At 57.3% G+C, this 13,621-nt stretch overlaps 2 protein-coding genes across 2 annotated transcripts; one reads left to right on the forward strand and one right to left on the reverse strand.

Moving 5' to 3' along the window:
- The first annotated feature begins 17 nt into the window (after positions 1-17).
- On the forward strand, positions 18-11,464 carry H257_01235 (hypothetical protein). Its single transcript, XM_009824336.1, has 7 exons — positions 18-1,660; positions 1,708-10,190; positions 10,259-10,404; positions 10,450-10,561; positions 10,626-10,734; positions 10,791-10,903; positions 10,975-11,464. Exons 1-7 carry the CDS (start codon positions 31-33, stop codon positions 11,221-11,223), a joined length of 10,842 nt encoding a protein of 3,613 aa, XP_009822638.1. The 5' UTR covers positions 18-30; the 3' UTR covers positions 11,224-11,464.
- Positions 11,214-13,606, reverse strand: H257_01236 (hypothetical protein). Its single transcript, XM_009824337.1, has 3 exons — positions 13,186-13,606; positions 12,926-13,126; positions 11,214-12,867 (listed from the first exon to the last, which is right to left on the reverse strand). Exons 1-3 carry the CDS (start codon positions 13,588-13,590, stop codon positions 11,284-11,286), a joined length of 2,190 nt encoding a protein of 729 aa, XP_009822639.1. The 5' UTR covers positions 13,591-13,606; the 3' UTR covers positions 11,214-11,283.
- Between the last annotated feature and the right edge of the window lie 15 nt (positions 13,607-13,621).

The raw sequence follows: 13,621 nt of genomic DNA on the forward strand, positions 1-13,621 counted from the left end.
ATCGTTTGCGAAAGTCCCCCGTTTAAAGGGATGCCTGACGTGATACAAGTGCCTGCCAAGGCAACTAACGCACAAAACGCGGCGGCAAGTCCCGCCAGAACGCAGACACCGATCCAGCGGCCAAACAATGCTATCCCGACTAGCGCAACGTCGCGCCAACCGGCTACACCACAATCACCGAGTCCAATCAAAACACGTGTGCCAACGACCTTGCCACAATCCCACCTCGTTGGAAGCAACACCCCCCAATCTACATCAGCGGCTCAACCACTGTCGAAGTCGGTGGCGTTGTCAACTGGTCCAGCAAAGGCGACCCCAGCCCCCGCGAAGGCGGCAGCAGTACCTGAATTCCAGCCATCTATGCAAAGACGCAAGTCGTCGCTGAAAACCGTAATCAAGTCCAAACCCAAAGTGCCCACGAAGCTCAAAGGCAAGCGTGGGTCGGAGCTTTGGCAAGAGCGAGAAAAGGTGTTTGAACGCTTTCGCAAGGGGAACATCGTGATGCCCGTCCCCGAAGGGCCACTCGCCCCGGCGCGAGTGAATAAAGTGTCTGGCTACTGCGTGGACCTGCATTTGGTCAAGAACTGGCCACTCACAGAGCAGCTGGAAGGCGCCATGCTCACGTATGGGCTCCAAATGACGTTCTTTCACAGCCCTACCAAGCGCTTCTTTGGTAATACGTGGCTCAGTCCCGAGCTGCCCAACAACGGCAAGGCGGACGTGGTGGTCCAGATCTCCGTCGGGTTCATCTCCGACGTCGTAGATGCCAATTGTGTGGCGGTCGTTGAGCTCGTCGCATACGAGAAGGATCCGGCGTCCACGCTGACCACGGCGTCGCACGGCTGCGGGTGGTGCTTGTTGCCCATGTTTGGTCAAAAGCTGCTGGGGCTAGCCCATGAAACTCTCACCGTGAACGTGTTTGCCGGATCGCCCCGTCATTTGTACGTGGTGAATCAACCAGAGTGGCAAAACCAAGCTAAAGTACCCGGCTGCAAACTGCTCTATCACGTCCACCCCCACGACGGCCTGGCGAAATGTCATGCGCTAATGCGAAAGAACGAGATCGTGAGTTCGCTGGACAAAGTCCCCGGACTCAAGGGGGACACCCTTGTGGGTAATAATGCCCAAGGTGGGAACGTGGCCGTGTTCCAACTTCCCAGAGACATTGCCACAGCTGAGGAATTCTCCGTCGTCGTCACCCCCACCCAAGCGTTCGTGCACCTGCGAGAAGAGCTCGAGCAAGACCTCATCGAGCGGCTGTCGAAAACTCGCAAGTTGATCCATAGGGACGTCGAGTCGCTCCACGGTGAAGTCGCTACGCGTGTGCTCAAGCTGGCGCTGCACAACGGGCGGTGCTTTCGTACCCGCCAGCACACGGTGCCTTTGAAATGCGAACACGGAAGCAACACCCTGACCGCCGTGGCCGAGCCCGTCAAGCTCAAAGGGTACGCCCTCAGCCCGCTCGTGGCAGTGGTTGTGCTGCTGCAGTATACCGTCCATTTTCGCCTTGTTTGGCCGAAAGGCGCCAAGCCCAAGAACGACAAGGAGCCCTTGCCGACGGAGGACGTGGTCGTGGTCACCGTCGGCGCTCGGGCGCTGGTGCCAAGCGACGGCAAAAAGTTTTACTACCACGACCGGTCGTTGTTGCGTGACCAACGAGGTACGTTTGAACGATTGAACGAGCGATAACGAACTATTTGCGAATAGACGACGAACCGATGCACGTGGAACTCCTGAGTGGCACCAAAGCGAGGCCGTACTCGGACAATGTCATTTATACGTCCCCTGTGTGGAACAATGCGCTAAAGGCCGGCAAGCTCGAGGAATCATTTGCATCTTGTGACATGGAAATGCTCGTCGAAGGCGCGGCGCTGTCCTCGGAATCCGAAGGGGACGACGATTTGACTAAACAAAATGTCAAGCCAGAGTCGGACCGAGACGCGTGGCTACGGGAGTTGTACCAGAAAGCCCAGATGGATGCCGCGTTGGCGAGGACGTTGCAGGCGCCTCTGCAGAAGTCGACCTCCACATCGCCGACCAAGCGGTCGTCCCCCGCCCAGCACCCCCCGCGGGCTCTGGACTTGCACGACGTCCCCACCACCGTCATCACAGATGACCCCACGCCCAGCCACGAGTTGTCCCGAGCGTCCAAGTCGCTCCTGACTCGTCACGGGTTTTACGATACGGTTACTTCGGTCCCCATGGAAGATAATAACCGCCCCAATCAGCACTCGTCTGCTTCCGGCATGCATCATCCGCTGCCGCCCTTGAAAACCGTCGCAGACGAGCTGCGAGATGGCCTCAACCTCCTGGAAATCACATTCCAATTCGCCGCCTTCCGCGCGCTCTCCGAGTCCGGCGGCCAACCGTCGCCTCTTCCGACGTCCATGTACTTTACGTTTCAATTTTACACGTTTGAACCAACAAAGTCTGAGAGACTGCTGGTCACGTCGACGCCCGCCGCTGCCACGTACCTCCTCTGTCGCGACCACGCCAAGAAGCCATCCCTGGCCATCCAATTCGACCTGCACACGACCAAGCAGTGTCCCCTCGAGGCAGCAGCGTTTGCCACGTACCTCCTCACCAAGTCGCTGCATGTGGACGTTTGGGACGGAGAAAGCCTGCTTCCCCTGGGCTCAATGACTGTGCCCCTCCACGACCTCATGCGCCAAGGCAACCGCGTCAAGAAGTACCACGCCGAATTCGAGGTGCGCCGGTCGGCCGACTTCTCCATGATGTCACCTGCTACTACTTCATCCATCCCCTCATCCATGGGCGCTGTCCAACTTCTCATGAGCAACTTTGCCTCGACGTCGTCTGCGTGCCCGCCTGCCGTGGTGCGACCAATCGACAACCCCCGAGAAGCCGGTAATTGGAGGTTCGCGCCGCCCCCACCATCGTCTGATTCTGCGCTGCTTCAAAAGGGGCCTCGACATCGCGTGCGGGCCAAACCGTTGGCCGACTCGAACGAAGAACTGAGGCAGTTGCTGGTTCGGGAACACTTGTACGACCCCGACCCGGAGAATCATCGGTCGTCCAAGCACCGGGAAAACAGCAGCCAATCGCGAGGCCACAGCGACGCCACGTCCATCACCAAGGACGAAATCGAACGCCTTTGCCGGCGGTTTCAATCCCAAGCCACTCGAAACAACCGGTTGGACGCGGCGGCGCTGCTTGCGCTGTTTTCCATGGCGCCATCGTCGACCAAACAAGAAAAGGCCGCTTTTGCATTGGCAGAGGACATTCGTCAAGCGTTTCTCAACGCGTTTGCGCGGGGCACAGACTTTCGTGAGATGTTCGCCGCCTTGGACGGCAACGGCGACGGCACCGTGACCACTGCCGAGTTCATCGAGGGCTTGCACGCCCTCGGCGCCGACTTCCGGGCGTGTGCGCCGCAAAGTCTCCGCGCCGTCGTCGACTCGTTCGACTCGAACCACGACGGCCGGATCAATTACATGGAGTTCATGGCGTTCCTAAACAAACACTTGCACTTGTCCATTCGACAAGAGCTCCAAGCGGTGTTTATCCGAGCGGCCCAGCGCGGCGTGGACGTGGCCGCGCTGTTCCGACAGCTAGACACGTCCGGGGACGGACAGCTGACCCCACGGGAGTTTGAAACGGCATTGAAACACATCGGGTTTGTCGTGAAAGACCGCAACGAGTTCGACGCGTTCTGTCGGTCGTTGGACGACGACGGCAACGGAAGCGTCTCGTACATCGAGTTCATCCGACACATGGGGCTGCAAACGCTGGCCACCGACGGCGTCCTGACCACCCTGCTGGCCATTCTCAAGCGCACAATTGCGAAAGGCATCGACGTTGGCGAGCTGTTTCTGCACATGGACAGCGACGGCAGCGGCGCCGTGTCGTACGCCGAGTTGATGAAGGTGCTGACGGATCTGGACTTGGACAGACAGTTGAGTGCCGCCATGTTGCAAGACATTGTATTGCGCGTGGACAAAGACAAGAGTGGCAGCATCGACATTGCCGAGTTTCTAGCGTTTGTCCAAATTCCGTTCGACGCCGCCAAGATGATCCAAACGCGTCTGCATCGGATCCTCTCGCGGGCAGCCGACCAGGGAGTGAGTGTCCGCGACGCGTTCAGTCAGTTCGACCACGACGGCAGCGGCGAAGTGTCCGCCGTGGAGTTCCAAGCGGCGCTCCAGTCCCTCAAGTGCCCCCTCAGCCCCGCCGACCTCGCCGTCGTGCTCGCCAAGTGCGACGTCAACCGCGACGGGTCCGTGTCGTACAAGGAGTTTCTCGCTTTTGTGTTTGGAAATCAACAAGACGCGACCAAAGTGCTGGCCAAACCCATTCAAGTGCAGCTGGCGACGCTGTTCCAGGACGCGAGTGCAAAGGGTGTGGACCTGGCGCAGTGCTTTGCGCACTTTGACAAGGACGGAAGTCGTGAGATCTCTACGTCCGAGTTCATGGCGGCGTTGAAAGAGCTGGGGATGGCCCATGTTGACGAGGAGGATACCATGCGCGCCATCGTCGCGTTGCTGGACAAGAATCACGATGGAAAGATCAATTATGACGAGTTTGTGGCGCTGGCGACACCTCGGACGCGCGACCGACAAGTTCCCCCGCCTGTCAAGCTGTTCAACATGCTGACCCAGGCGCTGGCCGACGGCGTCGATGTCGAGAGTGCGTTTGGGCACTTTGACAAAACCGGCAGTGGCTCAGTGTCCCACGCCGACTTTCGGTCCGCTCTGAACGAATTGGGGACGGTGCAGTGGACGACTTCTGAAATGGACGCGATCTTCCAACACTTAGACAAGGACGGCGGGGGCACGGTGTCTTTGCGGGAGTTCCAGACGTTTTTGCAGCTGACGCCAGCCAAACGCGTCCGAGCGCTGCTGGTCAAAGCCCACGGCCAAGGGGTGGCATTAGCCCAGTCGTTTGGCCACTTTACCGCGACGGACGGCATCGACCTTGCCGCGTTTGAGACTGGGCTCGTGAAATTGCAGTTTACAGACTTTACTAAACAGGATATCCTCGGGTTGTTTGGAAGCATCAACACGTCGACATCGGGCCACATTTCCATCGAGGAGCTGAGCGCATTTGTGGGAGTCCCATCGGCCGCCACCACGAACGAGCTACCTGGGCTTTCCCCTATGGACAAACTCAAGGAGCTCCTGCTGCGTGCGCAGTCGCAAGGCGTGGATGTTGGAGCGTCATTTGGGCATTTTGACAAAAACGGCGATGGAACGATCACGTACGACGAGTTGGACGTGGCGTTGAAGCAGTTGAATTTCACGGACTTCACCGCCGACGACGTGGCGAGTATTCGACGAGCTCTGGATAAGGACCACAGCGGCACCATTTCGCTGGATGAGTTTCAAAAGTTGTACGGGGAGAACAAGAACATGTCCACCAATAAGCCGCCGAAAAAGGTGCAAGAAAAGGCGGGGACGCAACAGCGCCGGCCTCCTCTCTCCAAGCAGGCAAGTACGTCCTCCCAGCTGCATCTCAAGAAACTCCACGACTTGCTGCTCAAAGCAAAGGACCAAGGGATCGACATCGCTGACGCATTTGCCCAGTTCGACACGAACGGCAATGGTGTGATTTCCTACGACGAATTTGACGCGACCCTCGTCAAGTTAGGGTTCGACGGGCTGACTCCCCCCGACCTGGCGGACATTCGAAAGGCGGTGGACCGCGACAAGTCTGGCTCCATCTCGCTAGACGACTTCAAAGTCCTGTACGAACCACCAAAGATATCTGCGGGGGGCGATGGGGGGGCTAGTACGAAGCCATGGCTGGCCAAGAAAGGGTCAAAGGGGGCACCTTCGGTCAAAACCCAAGCTGCACCAAACGCAATGCTCTCGGGGGTGGCCAAGCTAGGCGAGTTCTTGCGCCTAGCGAAAGGCAAGGGCATCGATGTGGACCTAGCGTTCGGACATTTTGACAGGGATGGCAACGGAAACATCTCGTACGACGAGTTCAGCGCAGCGCTGGCGGCGTTGAACCTGGACGCGATCACTGAGAACGACGTGCTCGAGATCCGCACAGCCCTGGACAAGGACAAGAGCGGGAGCATATCGCTGGAGGAGTTCAAGAAGCTGTACGCGACCGAGTCGACGGTGGTGGCAGAATCTGCAACTACGATGGAGGCACTCGCCAAGCTATGTGCATTGCTCCAGAAGGCCCTCTCAGCAGGCATTGACATTCACCAAGCGTTTGGTCACTTCGATGGGGATGGCAATGGAACGATTACGAGAGCCGAATTTGCATCGGCTATGACAGCGCTCCAGTTGGACGGCTTAACCAACGCCGATGTTGCCGAGATCACCACGGCTTTGGACATCGACAATAGTGGATCGATCTCGCTTCAGGAGTTTCAAAAGCTGTACGCAATCACGACACCACCAGAGCCAACGAAGCCGATGGAAGTTAAAAGCACAAAGTCGTCAACAGCTGAACAACCCACGGCGGATGAGGATCGGAAGGGTCTTGAGGGAATGGAACGCTGGAAAGGGATTGCCAGAATGGGATCTGAGACTGCCGACGAGAAATCAATCAGCGACACGAAAGACGTCAGCAAGGACAACGCACTAGTGAGCAAGCAGACACCTTCTGCCAAGAATATCCTCGGGGACAAGTCGGCTCTGGACAAACTTCGGGAGCTGTTGGGACGTGCCAAAGCCGGCGGTGTAGACATTGACCAAGCGTTTCTTCACTTTGACGCAGACCAAAGCGGGTCGATTTCGTACACGGAATTCGACGCCGCCATCTTAGACTTGCACTTGGATTCGTTGACAGAAGCGGACTTGGTGGCCATTCGATCGGCGCTGGACACGGACAAGAGCGGGGCCATTTCCCTGGTGGAATTCAAACGATTGTACGCTGAACCAACCAGTGTTCCGGCGATTGCCGTAGGAGCGACTGACGTACCCACCCAACCCCATGAGGAGGGGGGTGTTCACAAGGTCGGCGGCGGCAACCCATGCGAGAATCCCGAGATACAAAAATTGACACGGTTGTTGGTGGAAGCAAGAGGCAATGGGGCGGATGTGGCGAAAGCGTTCGCCGCGTCCGACTCGAATGGCAAGGTCACGTACGTAGAATTTGACGCAGCGCTCTTGGAACTAGGTCTCGACGACATTACAGAGGAAGAGATTGTGGCGATCCGAACGCACTTGGACAGAGAGAATCTCGGTGTGATATCATATCAGAAAATCCAAGCGTTGTGGACAACACGTAGCGTCCAGCCAGACAAATTGTCTGGGGACAAGACCAGCAACCCCCCTTCTCGAGGGGGGTCGACTAAATCCATGAAGAGCGCGTCAACAACTGGCAGTGACGTTGACAACACGAGTTTAAAGAAGCAAGAGAGTAAATCGAAAGAACCAAGTGACTCGAAAGAACAGCAAAAGGACGATATGGACCCAGGCACAAAAGAACCAGCGGAATCCCCCAGCGAAAGCAAAGCAAAGGAGGGTCCTTCGACGTCGCTGGAGATGTTGAGGGCGTTGCTCGTTCGGGCGAAAGACAGCGGAGTCAACATCGACCAGGCGTTCCTGCATTTTGACAAGGACGGTAGCGGCACGATCACCCACGCAGAATTTAAAGGGGGGTTGGCTGAGCTCCATCTTGAGGGGTTCAGCGACCATGACGTAGACAGCGTAATGCAGATGCTGGACAAGGATAACAGTGGGTCCATCTCTCTCCAAGAGTTTAAAAAGCTCTACAAACCCCCGCCCAAGCCCGTTCGCGATTCCAGCAAGTCCGCGACGAAGCCATGGTTGACGAAAAAAGCGTCCAAGTCCCTGGCACCTCCATCAGACGACGTCGTTCAGTCGAAGAAGGACGAGCGATCGCCCCATTCAGATGTCAAGGGGTCGGGAGGGGTGTCTGTCGCGGCTGTGACCAAACTGAGCGACCTCCTCCTTCGTGCCAAAGAAAAGGGGGTCGACATTGCGGCAGCCTTTTCTCACTTTGATGCTGACGGTGACGGTGTGATATCAACCGCTGAGTTTGCCACGGGCCTCGCGTCTCTGCAATTCGATTTGTCTGCGGAGGAAGTGGCAACCATTCAATCGCATTTGGACCGAGACAACAGCGGGACGATGTCGCTGGACGAGTTCAAGTCGTTGTATGTCAATCCAAAGGTATCAAAAACCAACTCGAACTCCACCAAAGCCAGCGACAGTGACAAGCCCAAGAAACCGCCTTCGGGGCTGGGCAAACGACCGTCCGTGGCTGCTTCCCGTCGGCAGTCGGCCAAGCCAGAGCAACCGACCAATTCGCCTTTGTTGGACCAGCTGCAAAAGGTTCTGGCGATGGCCAAAGTCAAGGGGGTGGACGTAGACCAAGCGTTCGCCCACTTTGACTCGGACGGCGACGGCAATGTCACGTACGCAGAGTTCGACCATGCCCTCGCGGAATTGGGCATTGTCCATGAAGCGGCCGACGCCGAACACATTCATGCGTTGCTGGACAAGGACAAGGGCGGCACCATTTCCATGACCGAGTTCAAACATCTGTACGCCAGCAAGTCAACGGCCACCCCCACCCCTGCTACGAGTAAAAAGCAACCCCCGGTAGTAGCAGCGAACTTGGAGAGTCGCAGAGCGTCCGCTAAGGCAGGAGTGGAAGCGGGGGGCATAACAAGCCACATGGAGACCCTTCGAAAGCTGCTGCTTCGGGCGCAGGCCAAAGGCGTGGACGTGCACCAGTCGTTTGCTCACTTTGACAAAGATGGCGACGGATCAGTTTCGTACGACGAGTTTGCGTTGGCGCTGAAGGAACTGCAGCTCGAGATGAAAGCAGAGGACATGGCACCACTGTGCAACGCCCTCGACAAGGACGGCAGCGGGTCTATTTCTCTGAGCGAGTTCAGAAACCTGTACCAGGCAGTGCCACCGCTGTCGAGATTGCCTTCCACAGGAGTGACAGATGCCAAGAAAACGAGTGCCCGAGCATCTGCCAGAACGTCCAAGCCCCCCGTGTCCGACGTAGACACGTCGTCCCACGAATCGTCCAAACCGTCGCAATCCCAGCCACCTGTTCGGACGAACTTGTCCTCTCATCGCTCCACCGGAGACGACAAGTCCGATGCCACGTCCAGCCGTCGTCTGATTGACAAGACCAACAATTTATCGGAGCCTGAATATCGCTTCAGCACCGAGCCCGAAGTTCGCATCTTGGAGATCAAACTGCGCAAAGCGGCGATCGCTGCCTTGGCCCGCGGGGTGCCCGCCACGTCGTTGCTTGGAAAGTACACGCAAAAGCCAACGGGCGAAGTGCTTCGAGTGGACTTTGTGCAGTTCTTGATGGAGTTGGGGCTCAGCGTCATCGACGACCTTGGCTCTGGTGGGTACGTATGCGACGTCCCCACCATGATGCACGACAAGGTGTACGCGCGGCAGCTGGAGCGCCTTCGGCAGTTCCGCCATGAAACCAATCGACAAACGTCCAAGTCGCAAAGAGAGCTTGTCCGGGCCGCCAGCATGTCGAATCGCTTGGGGCGAAAAGAGCATGGCGGCCAGGCCCGAGTAGTGGAGGCGTTCGTGGCGCAGAAGAACAAGATGCTGCAGGTCGTGCAGTACTACCGCGACGGACACAAAAAGGCGCTCATCCACGCGCTGCTGCGGGACCACGTCACCACGTCGATCCACGTGTTTCCACGGTTTGGCACGATGATGTTTTTCGAATTCCCAGTCCGGAATCCGTATGGACACGCCGAGCGCTTCCTCATCGAGTGGCAGGACGCAGAGCTGATGCTAGTGCTGGACGCCGTCGAGTGGCGGTACTACCGAGACCGCGTGCCCGTGTGCGTCGACATGGGGGACGGACGCGGGGACATCGAGGCGGACATGATCGACGACATGCACGAGATCCTCCTCGAAGGGGGCGACGCCGTCGTGCTGCCGTTCCGCCTCATGACCCTCCAAACGCACAAGCAAGCGCGCGTCGTGCCGGTGTACGTCAAGAGCGTCGCCCACGGCCACGTCGTGTCGGTGCTGCAGGTGCACATCCAGCCGCTGCCGTTTGTGTGTCACCGCACGCATCGGCTGTTCCACGCCGCGGGCGGCATTCTGCGACGCTGTCTCAAGTTCATGTCGCCATTAGAAGACGACGACGACGACTCGCTCCATCCGAATCAACCGCGAAGACATCGCAGTCGCGAAAAGTTTGTCGCGTGTCCAGATGCGGGCGTGGTCGTGGAAACCAACCCGGTCGAGGTAAGGGACGACGACCAACTACCATCGCGGACATGTAAACTGACGGAATAATCTCTGGCAATGGGTAGCACAAGCACATGCCGCAGGAAATCTACTTCAAGTACCGAGTTGGCGAGTACCCGTCGAGTGGCGAGTTCTACTTGCTCCTGTATGAAGACATGTACCACGCCGTGCTGTATGAAATTTGGCGGCTCTGCGTCCAGTCCATGCTCCGGTGATGTCTTTTACTGTACATTGTTGGTTGTTCACACTAAAGTAGATTGGACTTGCATGCGACGATGGGCCAAGGCGTGCGCAATGAGCTGATCCTCAAGGGCGACACGATGCCCCGGCGAGTGCGGTGCTACAGCTCGCAGCCAGCCAAAGTCCACGTACGTTTCGCAGCAGTGGAAGGACAGCGAAAGAAGTTAGTGGACAATCAAGTTGTCTTTGTAGTTCAATCCCGAGCGCATTTTTCAGCTCTTGCCGCATGCGTTCAACCGCATCGAGCTGCTTTACTGCTCCATGGACGTCGGAGCCCTCCAAGTCCTCATCAACGTCGTGGGTACGTCGTCGTAATGTCGATGGGGTTCCAACCTCTGGCCACATCTTGGCTTTTAGACGTGGACAGTCACGAGTTGATCGGGTCATGGCTATTGAATGCAAACACATCAGAGCCCCTTGTGACCAAAGTCTTCGACGTCACACTGCCCCTGGGCGTCCCCGTCCTCAAGGTAGTTAGATATGTGGCTGCATGGTTTGATATGTGATGGTTGTGAATGCTCAGTGTCTTGTCGTCTTGTAGAAAATCTCGTACAGGAATCCATGGGAATCTGATCGTATGTTCGTGTTGCGGACGAGCGATCCGTCCATCATGAAGCCGCGGGAGCCCACGCTGCGTCTGTCTGGTGGCAGCGACGGCTTTCTCCGCCTCGCGTTTGCGCCCTACTCGATCCCATGCACCAAAAAGGTGTATCTGTTCATCAACGATGGCTCGGATCAAAACGAAGAGTGCCTGCTCCTGCACATCACCTGGACCGACCACCGCGACTAATATTTCATTCATATCGGTTATTAGCATTAAATTATACATATCAAAATACACCGCCTCTGCTTAACGGGCTTGTTGCAACAAGACTAGTGCTCGGCTTAACAAGTCGGGGTTCTCGGCGAGCAACTGCAGCTCCGTCGCGGCGGTGTGCAGGTCGTCTGTCAGCGCGATCGTGTCTGCCGCCACAGCCGACGCCAGAAACGAGTGGCGGAGGACGGGGTACACCGTCTGGATCTCGGACGCGGTCAACGCCGCCAAAGGCAGGGCTAGTGACGTGGCAGCGTAAAACACCAGCGAACACACGACCCGAAGCACGCCGTTGAAATCGGATTCGTCGTCTGTCAAACTGCCATCGAGCAAGAGGCGGTGCTTGAAGGCGGCGACGATCGCTTTTTCCTTTTTGCGGTCGAATTTGCGGGACGGGATGCCCAAGGCCGTCGACACTTGGGTGAGGTGCTGGATAAAATCTGGAAGGGAGGACCCCCCGTCCGCCAACTGCCACATGCGCACCACCGTCGGCGCGAACGTGACTCGCTTCTTGAGAACGTTTTCCTGGCTTGGCGTCAGACCTGTCATGACTGGTTGGGTGGCGTCCAAGATGGAGCCTACGTCGTCTAGCTCCACTTGGTGGTGCTCGTTCACGTACTGGAGCACCCACGCACACAGCTGCACTCCGCTGGAGCGCAACACGGATCGCTCAATCACGTCCAGACCAGTGGTGGTATCGGACGCACTGGTCGCTTTGATGGCGAGTTTGTGCAGGGCTTTTTGGCTCACGACGAGGTGGCCGAGCTTGTCGTCAAAGCCAGCTTCAAACAACTCTGTGAGCTCGCGGCGCTGGTATGAGTCCCCTCGATAGATGGTCGCTTCGGCTTTGGTCAACGCCGTGGCAAAGCAACTTTCGATCGCGTCGTGCAACGACTCGAGCAACGCGGCCACGAACTCGTCTTCGTCTACACAATGGTCAAACCACGCCATGACCAGGTCCCGCTGCTCGTCGTGCGCTGGGCAAATGGTTCCTCGAGTAGTCTTGTTTTGTTTCTTGGCCTGCTGGCCACTCGTTGATTTCGTCGTACTGGTCTTGGCCTCTGAACCACCAGATTCCAACGCCACGTAGGCAGCTTGAGACGCTCTCGATTTCGCCACACCTTGGAATTTCTCCATCGCTTGACTCATCATGGCAGCATGGACTGCGAACAGCCCACCGATTTGCACCACGGACGGCGCGTTCACTCGCTCCAAGGCTTTGGCGAGCAACAGAGTGGCATTCTGGGCATCGATGGCCGAGGGCAACTCGGAGCGCACGTCAAGCCATGTCGGATCATGGAGAAGCCCCTCGACCGCGCCTTCCACGTGGAGGAGCAGCGCCCCCGACACGACCACATCCTCCAAGTCGACGCAGTCGGGAAACTGTTTCTTGACAAAGTCGACTGGTCGACCCGTGACTTGCAGTTGGGTGGTCATGGCGTGGGGCAGGTAGTTGTTGGAGGTGAAAAAAGCGTCGACGGCGGCGCGCTGGGTGTCCAGGAAAGCAGTCGGCACAAACTCCCGACCGCGGAGGTGGCCTCGCACGGCGTTCGACGCGATCAAGTCCGAGAGACAGTCGGCGACGAAGCGTCCGTCCACATCGGAGGACGACGCCAAGATCTAGTGCAAGTAAGTTCAGGTGACCATGGTGTGCACATGGTCATGGAGTGCAGCTCACCTCGGCCAAGGAGGTCGGACGGACCAGGGCACCTGCGACATCGCGAACACGCTCGAGTTGAGCCGACGCGTATTCTGGAGTGTACAGCACCGTGCCTTTCATTCGGACGTTCTCGAGGATAGAATCCAGTCGCGCTTGGACTACTTGGTGGGTGAACTCGACTGGGACGCCGTATTGTAGCGCCAGGTCACCGATGGAGACCTAAGGGCGTCGAAAGAAGTTAGTTAATGCATGGAAGACAGGAAATCCACGCGACGTACAGAGCCAGTGTCTTGAAGCGTATTGTGCACGCTGGTCATGATGGTGTCCAAGTACGCGTCCGAGATCAGGTCATTGCCAACCCAGTGAACTTTGTCAGTAGGATTGGGCTGGTCCACGATCTCCCTTGCGTACTTCTCAATATAGCCCATGTCCACGTTGGTCGAAGTATAGAGCTCATGCAACGAAACACGCCCTGAATGCGACTGTACTTGGTCGAGAATTTCCTTGCGCAATTGGGCTGGGGTCAACACTGCTTTGGCGTTTGTCGTGAAGATGAGCTCCACCATATTCAACGCCTGTAGCTTGAAGAGAAGGTCAATGATATTGCGCTCCGACAAGCGAATCGCTTCCTTTGTCTCTTGGGCCGCCGCCAACTCGCGCTGCAGTGCATGGATTTCGTTCATTGCTAGTTGCCTGAGTGAGAAAAAGCGAAGT

The sequence above is a fragment of the Aphanomyces astaci genome (genome assembly GCF_000520075.1).
Source record: "Aphanomyces astaci strain APO3 unplaced genomic scaffold supercont1.2, whole genome shotgun sequence".
Lineage (NCBI taxonomy): Eukaryota > Oomycota > Saprolegniomycetes > Saprolegniales > Verrucalvaceae > Aphanomyces > Aphanomyces astaci.

Bases quoted from the DNA above. Each gene is read 5' to 3' on its own strand.
- H257_01236 (XM_009824337.1), bottom strand. From the start codon at position 13,590: ATGAACGAAATCCATGCACTGCAGCGCGAGTTGGCGGCGGCCCAAGAG. The intron at 13,127-13,185 runs GTACGTCGCGTG...CGACGCCCTTAG, and splicing joins CGCTTCAAGACACTGGCTCT to GTCTCCATCGGTGACCTGGC. The intron at 12,868-12,925 runs GTGAGCTGCACT...TACTTGCACTAG, and splicing joins GTCCGACCTCCTTGGCCGAG to ATCTTGGCGTCGTCCTCCGA.
- H257_01235 (XM_009824336.1), top strand. From the start codon at position 31: ATGCCTGACGTGATACAAGTGCCTGCCAAGGCAACTAACGCACAAAAC. The intron at 10,191-10,258 runs GTAAGGGACGAC...GGCAATGGGTAG, and splicing joins TGGAAACCAACCCGGTCGAG to CACAAGCACATGCCGCAGGA. The intron at 10,562-10,625 runs GTACGTTTCGCA...TTGTCTTTGTAG, and splicing joins CGCAGCCAGCCAAAGTCCAC to TTCAATCCCGAGCGCATTTT.